The following is a 9,899-nucleotide window of genomic DNA, read 5'->3' on the forward strand; positions in this document are numbered from 1 at the left end:
TGACTGAGCATGTAAGGGTCTTCTCGTGCTTATTAGGGATTTTTCATCTCTTTAAACTACATGTGCTTTATTGCTAATTCTTTGACACCATCAGAAGACATTTTGGAAAAAAAATGTTTTGCCCATGATTCGAGGACCCAAATGCCTCAACTGAGTTTTCCCGCATGGTTCCTGCCCCAGAATCACAGACGTACAGAATATTAGAGCTAGATAATCTCACGTAGAAATCTAACAGTTCTACTCCTGAGGGGTGTACAAATGGGGAATCTGAGAGTAGAGGGACAGTGCCATGTCAAGGCCAGCAGACAGTTCAACTATACCTCTTCAGTCCCCACTTTGCTGTTTCTTAGGACAGAAGCACCTCCATCGCCTCACACTCAGAGCCCTTGTGGATGGGTGTTGAAGTTGGTACAGCTTCTTCCCAACCTCCTGACTAACTGGAAACAATGAAATCTGTCCCATTTACTGTCAGTTATAGCTAGAGCCTTGTTCACTCACTTGAGCATCCCGGGTGAAGCACTCTCCTTCACTGCATCCACAGAGTCTCTAGTGTTTTGGGGTCACCGTGGATTGCTGACCTGACAGGCCTAACGCAAGGTGGAGTAAGGTAGGGCAAGCACTTGATGAGCAATCAGGAGACCTGTCTCTCGCCTAACCTGCTGAAAAGCACTTCCCCTTTCTGAACCTCTTGTTTCTCCATCTGGGAAAAGAGGAAGGTGACCTAGAACAGTGGCTCTCAACCTGGGTTCCAAGAACTTCCTGAAATTGTGTGCAAACACTTCTTGGGAGGGTGTATGGAGCTTTCAATAGATTCTCAAAGGAGTCCTATTATGGGCTGAGTTGTGTTGCCCCTAAATTCCTATCTTCAAACCTTAACGCTCAAAGTGACTGAATTTGGAGATGGAGCCTTTAGAGAGGTAATTAGGGTTGATTGAGGGAGCTGGTAAAGAATCTGCCTGCAATACAGGTTTGATTCCTGTGTTGGGAAGTACCCCTGGAGAAGGGATACGCTACCCACTCTAGTATTCTTGGGCTTCTCTGGTGGCTAGATGGTAACGAATCCACCTGCAGTGTGGCACACCTGAGTTCCATCCCTGTGTTGGGAAGTTCCCCTGGAGGAGGGCATGGCAACCCACCCCAGTATTCTTGCCTGGAAAATTCCCATGGACAGAGGAGCCTGGTGTGCCACAGTTCATGGGGTCACCAAGAGTCTGACACGACTGAGTGACCAAGCACAACACACACAGAGGTTATAAGAGTGGGGCCCTAATCCCATAGGATCTGATATCCTTAAAAGAGGAGGAGTTACCAGGTCTCTCGCACTCTCTCTCTCTGTCTCCGTCCACACACAGAGGAAATGTCATGTGAGGAAACAGAGAGAAGGTGGCCAACTGCAATACAAGAGGAGTGCCTACACCAGGAATTGAACTTGCTGGCACCTTGATCTTGGACTTCTAGTATCCCGAACTATGAGAAACTAAATGTCTTTTGTTTAAGCCATCCGGCCTGTGGTATTTGGTTTTGGCAACTCGAACAGACTAACGCAGGGCCCATAACCAAAAAAAAGGTTCAGAGCCATTGGACCCACTGGTTGCCAGAAACCCATCCTGGACATTCATGTTTCAATACAACGATTTTAGGCACTTGCAGATTTCTTGAGTTCTTGCTTCGAACAGTGCAGGATATCATTTATTGCAACATACTTCCTCTGCTAATAGTTGCATAACACAGATTTGTATCTATATAAACCCAAAGGCCAGAGTTTAAATCCTGATTCCACCATCTACTAGATGTTTGACTTTGGACAAGTTATCGCATGTTTGTGCCTCGAATATAAAGTAGGGATAACATTAGTGTCTCCCTCACATGGCTGTTGTGAGAATTAAATGACATAATGCATGTAGAGGGCCTAGCACATAATCAAGTTTCAACAGATATTAGTAGCTTTTGTGATGAAAATGTAAGTAGCAGTCAGGGTTTTTTGCCCTTATAAACAACACTGTTGTGAGCAAACCTCTTTATACACAGAGAATTGTTTTTAAGTCCTTAGCTGGATTAACTAAGAGGAAAAGACTAAAGTAACTGAAATCATAAATAAAAGAGGGGATATTACAACCAACGTGACAATAATAAACAGGATTTTACAAGAATATCATGACCAATTGTGGCAATAAATTGGACAACCTAGAAGAAATGGATAAATTCCTAGGAACACACAATCTACCAGGACTGAATCAAGGAGAAACAGAAAACACAATAGACCAACAATGAGATTGAATCGGTAATGACAACCCCCCACCCCGCACACACACACACAAAATCAGGAACTGATAGCTTCACTGGAGAATTCCACTAAACATTTAAAAAATTAATACCAATCTTTCTCAAATGCTTCCAAAAAATCGAAGAAGAGGGAACACTTCCCAACTCATTTTATGAGGCCAGCGTTATCCTGATATCAAAGGCACCAAAAGAAAAGAATACTAGAGGCCACATTCCCGGATGAATGCGGATGCAAAAATCCTCGACAAAATACTAGCAAAACAATTCAACAGCACATTAGCAGGACTATGTGCCACGGTCAAAAGGGATTTATCCCTTGGTTCAAGGATAGCTTAACATACAAAAATCAATCAATGTAATAAAACACATTAACTGAATGAAGGACAAAAATCACACGATCTTCTCTATAGATGCACAAAAAATTCAACACTCCTTCATGAGAAAACACAGTCAAACAACTAGGAGTAGAAAGAAATTACCTCGACATAATAAAGTCCACAACTAACATCATACTCAGTGGTGAAAGTCTGAAATCGCTTCTTCTAAGGTGAGGAACAAGGCAAGGAAGCCCGCTCTCACCATTATGTTAGTATTCAACAACTGGAAGTCATAGCCAGAGCTGTTAGGAAAGCAAAAGAAATAAAAGGCATCCAAGTCAGAAAGAAGTAAAATTATCTCTGTTGAAGATAGCATGCTTTCGTACATGCAAAACTCAAAAGATTACACACACCCTTACACACACACATGGACACAACTGGTAGAACTCATAAACAAATTCAAAAAAGTTGTAGGACAAAAAATCCAAAAGGAAAGTTCAGTTGTATTACTATACACTAACAAAGAACAATTTGTAAAGGAAATTAAGAAAACAATTCCATTGACATTAGCAGCAAAAAAGAATAAAATACTGAGGAATAAACTCAAGCAAGGAGTCAAAAGACTTGTACACTCCCAACTACAAAACATTGCTGAAGGAAACTAAAAAAGACACAAATAAATGGAGAGGCATCTCTCTGCACAGACAGGAATATAAATATTGTTAAGAAGTCCACACTATCTAAGGTGGTTAATTTTATGTGTCAGCTTGACTGGTCCACAGAGTGCCTAGGTATTTAGTCAAACATTATTCCGGGTGTTTCTGTAGGGTGCTTTTTCATGAGATTAACATTTAAATCAGTCAACTGGATAAAACAGATTTCCTCCTGATAATGTGGGTGGGCTTTACCTAATCAGTTGATAGTCTGAATAACACAAAAAGGCAACCTTTCCTCACGTAAGAGAATTCCTCCTGCGTGAAAGCCTTTGGACCTGGGACATCAGCTTCTTTTCCTGCCTTTAGACTCAAACTGAAATATCAGCTCTACTGGTTTGGTTCTTAGGCCTTCTAACCTGGGCTAGAGCTAAACCACTGGCTCTTCGGGGTCTCCAGCTAGCCAACTCACCCTCTAGATCTTGGGACTTACCAGCCTCTACAGTCGAATGAGTCAATTCTTTTACACACACACACACACACACACACACACACACACACACACACTCCACTGGATCTGTTCCTCTAACACACTACCCAGAGTGATCTACAGATCCAATGCAAACCCTATCAAAATCCCAATAGCATGTTTTACAGAAATAGAAAAATTCGTCCTAAAATTTAAATAGAATCTAAAAAGAGATCCTAAATAGGGAAAACAATTTGGAAAAAGAAAAATTAGAGAACTCACACTTCCTGATTTCAAAACTTTACAAAGCTACAGTAATGAAAACTGTATGTTAGTGCCATATTAACAAATAGATCGGTGGAGTAAACTAGAGATCTTAGAAATAAACCCTCACTTTTAGAAGGTGTGCCAGGCCGTGGACTTCCTGATAGAGGAAAAAAATGGCTTTCCTCTCTTTTTTTTTTTTTTTTTAAGGTTTAAGATCTTTGGATCAAAGCAAGGACTCTGAAGTCAGATTGCTTGGTTTCAATTCTACCACTGATCCCCATGGGCCAAATGACCTTGGGCCAGTGGCTGAACCTCTCAGTACCTGTTTCCTCACCTGTAAGAGGCTGGTGATTAGTAGTACTATAGTCCTAGGAGGGTCACAAGGAAGCATTACTATTTATGTATAGCACTTAGAAGAGTGCCGGGCACAGGGTCCCTGCTCTATAAGTTGCTTTTCCTAGATTCAGCCAAATTACCTCCCAAATGGATTTCTTGCACCACCGCCACAGAGGTTTGCTCCTCAACTCACCCACTCTCGGAATGGTTAAGCACTTGGAAGCTTGTCGTCCTAGTGCGGGAAGCCCGATTCGTGGTTTTAGTTTACATCTCCAGGGTCAGCGGTGGTGAGCATCTTTGAAGGGGGGACTGGACAGTGAGACTCTCTCTTCTTTGAATTGCCTCAGAGTGGGGAAAGAGCTGGGGGAGTGAGGTCAACCCCAGACTGTCCCCCAAATCTGCCTGCCAAGAACGTTTGATGGAGCAGTTGAGGCAGAGATGTTACAGAAGAAAACGACAATCCCTTTGTCCTCTGGCCACTTAGGGAGAAGTACGCCGACCACTCATCACTGAGCGCGGGATTCCTCTGCCCATTCTCCCATTGGGTCATAAGACTTGTGGTCGAAGGGAGGCTGGCAAATGCTTTCAGCACGTGCTAGGCGCCCAGCGCCTCCATCCTGACGTGTCATCCTCACCTCCCAGGAGACCAGCGCCCTCAGTACCTTCCTGCCTCCTGCTCCACCCACTTTGTACACAGTCAGGGCTCAGGGCTGTGACTCTAACCGGAAAGGGGAGGTGGGACAGGAGGAGGTGGGACGAGAGGCTTGACAGAGGTATACACGCAGCATCACCTTCAGCCACCAACTCGCCATCTGCCGGGATGGCCTTTGGGCTTGGCAGCAAACCACAGGAGGCCCTCGACCCCATTGGTTACACCTCGAGGGGGCGGGCAAAGAAGGCGCGTGCTGGTTGGCAGGAACCGGACCAATGAGGAGGCGCAGCGCTGGCAAGCTGAAAGCTTCGCGAGATTTGCTGCCATCGCCTGCGCGTGCTGCTTTAGGGCGCGCTCCAGACGCCGCCCGCCTCGCATGCCCTGACCGTTACCGCCGCCGCCCCCTCGACCTGGTTGATAAATCGTCGCCGCCCCAGGTCCGCGGCCACCCAGGTCGCGACATGAGGTCCTCAGATGATGAGGCGGCTGTTAGGGGAGTGGGTTTCAGCTCAGAGTGCGGGGAGCACAGAAGCGGCCTTGAGGTCCGCTCCACAGCTCTGCAGGGACCCAGCCCCGGCCCTGAGCCGGGGGCAGCGCGAAACGGCGAGGGTGAGGGTGGGGATGGCTTCCTAGATCCTGAGTGCTTCGAGTCAGAGCGGGAGGTAACGGAAGCGGGAGGGCAGGTGCTGTGTGGCCGCGAAGGCCGGCCTGGTTCCCCGGCCGACGACCAGGGGGACGTCCTGCAGCTGGCTGACGAGTCAGTGGCGGCCATCCTGCAGCAGCTGGCCAACCTGGACTTGCTGGGCATCCGCAGATGCCTGTCCCCGGAGAGCTACGTGGTCGGCGAAGGGTCTCCCTTGAGGGCCCTCGAGGAGCGACCCGGCAGTCGAGGCGTGGCCGCCCAGAGGGTTGGGGAAGAGGCACAGGCTGAGGCCAGCCCTCTCGAGGTTGGCAGGCTCGAGGCATGCCGGGCCCGGGGAAACCCTAAGAGAGGCAGTAAGAGTAGGTTGAAGGTGGCTGTGGATCGCCAGCGGCCCCCCTCAGAAAGCCCAGCCGGGCTGCTGTCCGACTCCGAGTCCTCTGATGAGTTCAGTGAGATAGAGCTGATGAGGGTGAGCATTTATGGCAAAGACGGAGGACAGGCCAAGCTCAACAGCCCCAAGGGCCCCGGGGACACACCCAAACACTCAAAAGTCCAAGGCAGGGAGAATCTCCTTAACGTGCCAGGCACTTGCCAGTCCTCGGCTCTGCGAGGATTAATCTCGGTTGTGGAAAGGCAGGTCAGGCAGGGCTATGCAGAGCAGGGGGACATCTCTCCCTCTAAGAAATTGCAGAGCATGCTCAAGGAGAAGGGGGGCAGCCTGCCCAGGTCCCCGAGAGTAGCAGTAGCACCAGCTACTGCAGCTGCCACTACAGGCAGCCTACCGCGGCCCAATCCTAGGAGGAAGGGGGTCCAGGAGAAGAAATCCCTCAGGGGCGTCTCCAAACCTGCCCCGGGGAGAACCTTCCCTTCCTGGGAGCAGGGAATCTCGGCCACTCCCCTGGATCCGGTCACCTTCCCCCCAGTCTCCGGCATCCCGCTGCTTGAGAGGTCCAAGAAGTATGCCTTGGTCCCTTCGGGAGCCAAAGAATCCAAGCAAACCGGCGCTCGGAAGAAATCCATGGCTAGGCGGGCACGGGAGTTGGTGGCAGCAATGGCGGTGTCCGGAGAAGACAACGACCCAAATAGAGACCCATTCCCAAAGGGCCAAGTGAGTAGGCCAGGCCCCTCCTCGCTCCCCCCTCTTTCCCCTGCCATCCTCCCCAGGACACAGGTCTTCACCCGTGCTCCCTCTGTCCATCCCTCAGGGGTGGTCATTGGGTGGCCCTCGGTCACTGGGTCATTAGGATGCCAGATTGGGGTCTTTTACTAGGGACAAACGTTAAGGTAGCACTTTGGGTGTGCTGGGCTGGGTTCTCCACCCTTGGCCTGTTTCCAGCCAGGCTGGGGCTGGAGTAGAAGGGAGAGCTGGTAGCTGAATTGATTTGAGGGGCCCCATAAAAGATTCACAGAGCTTCGGTGTTTAGACACATCACTTTCCTGAATCCTACTTCCTAGCTGATCCCCAAACCTTCCTTGCAGGGGCCCCAGGCTTTCTCAGTGCCACACTGTTGTCCCCAGCTCAGCTCTGCCTGCTTGCCTGGGGCTGACTTAGAGGGAATGTGCTGAAGAGATCAGCCTTTCAGTTTCCTTTCCAGTTCCCTGCCTCAGCTCGGTCTTGAATCACACGAGGTCTCACACACACAGACATAGACATATAAGTGCACTGGTACACACAGGCGCATGCACACACACACATCCTTACTCCAGGTCAGTGAGAAATCTTTGTTCTTAGCTGACCACTGACAGGGCACCGGCGTCTTGTCCACGGGTGCGTCAAGGAGAACCCAGCAGCACCAACGTCAACATCAGAGGCGGGCAGGATTCAGGAAAGTCAGAGCCCGTGGCCATGAACAAGGGAGAAGTCATGCCCAGAGGGCCTGGCCCCTCAGGTGAGTGTCCTGGGTTTTGATATGGGGGCAGGGAACCAGGGGTGAGGGCAGAAACCTCTGTCTCTCTCTCTCTCTTTTCTGGGGCCTCAGCCTTGCTCTCAGGCTGCTTCTTCCATGGGAAACAGGTGTCAGCAGGGCTAGCCCTGGCCCCATCACCTTCTGTGTGGGATTTGTTTGGCAGGGGTGATCGGTGGCAGTGCCCCAACAGCTACTCTGGGCGTAGACCTGCAGGCTAATAGCGTTTTCTGTGAAGTGCTGTTCGCCCACATTGCTCTCCCAGGTGCTGGCCGTGGCTGCCGCTCTGGGAGGCTCGAACCCAGAACCACAGTCTTTCGGGACCATCGTGGTAAAATGGCTGCCCCTGAGGAATAGGAGGGGCAGGCCCAGAGAGAAGGTTTGGGCTGCCTGCCGGGCAGAGCCGGGGAGGCTTGATGCTAGCAGAGGGTGGTACTGCCTCACCTCACGTTAGACCCTGCTTGGCCCTTTCCACCTCACTGGGAGCCTGGGAAGCTGGATTGTGTGTCCTTTCCCTGTCAGGTGACCGCGAACCAACTGACCATCCCCCAAGACCGAAAAGGCGGCAGCAGCCAGCTGCAAGGCAGGGCTGTCCTCGGGTAATGCTTCTTCTGGCTCCTGGAAATGCACACCCAAACCCCATGGTGGGATCTGGGTCCAAGTTCAACTGACATGTGTGGGCACCCCCCCCGACCCCCGCCCCGTCCCCATCCCACACCCCAGGGAGGGAGCCCACCTCCTTTCCTCTGAGGAAAGTCTTTCCCTTGCCAGTCTAGACACCTGGCTTTGGGATGGAGGGCCCGGGGGGAGAGGAGGAGGGGAGGCGGGTGTATACTAACCGTTTCTCTTCCTGCTGTGTCTGCTGGCCTAGTGTCTGGTGCTACAGAGAGAAATAGACGACCTTAAGGAGCAACTTGGTATGAGGAACCAGGGACAGAGAGCAGTGGGTTCTTAGTGCAGAAGTGGGGTGGGCCCTTGGGGTGGGTGGGCTGCCGGTGCAGGAGGCCTCGTAGGGACCAGCATTCCTGTGGGGAGGAGAACCTATCACGCCTGACCCTGGAGGGGGCGGTGCATGTTCAGCTGGGCGTGTGGACAAGGAGCAAAGTGCTGTGTGGACTGCGTGCACACTCTGCCAGCCAGGCGAGTCCTAGAGAGCTCCTTCTGATAGGACTTGTAGAGATGCCTTGTTGATCTGGTGTGGCCTCGGAGGTTCTTGTTGGATTGTTTGTGAGACAATTTTTGAATGGTCTGGGCGTGGCCCCGACCTTGAGAGCTGCTGGCACATTTTGTTTCCTTTTAGGAAATGGCTCCACATTTAATTCCGGTAGTGGGGAGTGACGAGGCCCAGAGCTCTTTGCATCGGGGCTGGGGGTATGTGGGTTTCAGGTTGCAGGGCTAGGTGGTTCCCCACGGGGACAGGGGGACAGGCTTCTATGTCCGTCTGTCTAGAGCACCTGTTTATGCCTCTCCCTGTTGCAGCCTCCATGCAGTACCAGGTTGACAAGTTCCGGATCCTTTGAAGTGAGTGTTACACACCCCACACCCCTTCCCACAGTCCTGGCTGTTGAGCAGGGCCGTGGGCTGGCCCTGGCTTGAGGCTCTTCCCTGACTCTGCTGTTTCACAGGTTGAGCCCAGTATCTTCCGGCAAGAGGAGCAGCTGTTACCTCCGGGGCCGACGAGCTGTGGCCAAGCTTGTTGCCTCCTGTTCTGCCTCCACCAGGGCATCCTCTGCCCCTTGTTTTGCCCCCTGTCTGCCCCAGTTTCACAGCAGTTTTTGATTAAAAGGCTTCTCATATTCTGTGTTCTGTCCTCTCTCTGGGGGGTAGGGGTTGGGGGAATGGGGCAAGGCCTGGTGGGGAGCCACTCCGTATCAGAGCCTGTTCCACAACAGTACCTCTGGCATCCTGTGGGGGGCACTCTGGGTCAGCCTGTGCTACCATCCAGGCCGTCAGGCCAGCGGAGCGCCCCTAGTGTGTGTTCTGTGTGGGCTCTGTCTGGCCACCTTGGCACGTCCCCCCTTTTCCCTGAAGGCCCTCTTCTAGTTCTCTAAACACCCTCCTCTGGGGTTTAGGAGTTTCCATTCATTGCTGCCATTCTGCCTCCCTGTCAGAAGGAAGTCATGACCCCCTTACAGAGCTCCAGTCTTTCACCCTTCCCTCACTGCACTCATTGTCCTGCTTACCCCGACCACTCTGCTTTCCTGTCAGAGCACCGTCGATCTCTCCCCTGGCTTGCCATCGATGACCTTGCCTGCATGTTTACTTAAGCAGGTGGTAACAGGCACAGGTTTGCTCATCTTCCCCCTTCCCCTGCCCTACCCTCTCAGTGGAGTCTCTACCCCACCCCACTCCCGGAGCCACCTTGCAAGCAGGAA

General features: G+C 51.3%; 1 protein-coding gene across 1 annotated transcript; it reads left to right on the forward strand.

The window, feature by feature from the left end:
• The first annotated feature begins 5,299 nt into the window (after positions 1-5,299).
• On the forward strand, positions 5,300-9,320 carry LOC145535346 (uncharacterized protein CXorf49 homolog). Its single transcript, XM_081563759.1, has 6 exons — positions 5,300-6,728; positions 7,353-7,509; positions 8,047-8,123; positions 8,396-8,441; positions 9,004-9,045; positions 9,150-9,320. Exons 1-5 carry the CDS (start codon positions 5,439-5,441, stop codon positions 9,042-9,044), a joined length of 1,611 nt encoding a protein of 536 aa, XP_081419885.1. The 5' UTR covers positions 5,300-5,438; the 3' UTR covers position 9,045; positions 9,150-9,320.
• The last annotated feature ends 579 nt before the right edge of the window (positions 9,321-9,899 follow it).

The sequence above is a fragment of the Giraffa tippelskirchi genome, chromosome X, assembly GCF_054371585.1.
Source record: "Giraffa tippelskirchi isolate mGirTip1 chromosome X, T2T-mGirTip1v1.2.pri, whole genome shotgun sequence".
Lineage (NCBI taxonomy): Eukaryota > Metazoa > Chordata > Mammalia > Artiodactyla > Giraffidae > Giraffa > Giraffa tippelskirchi.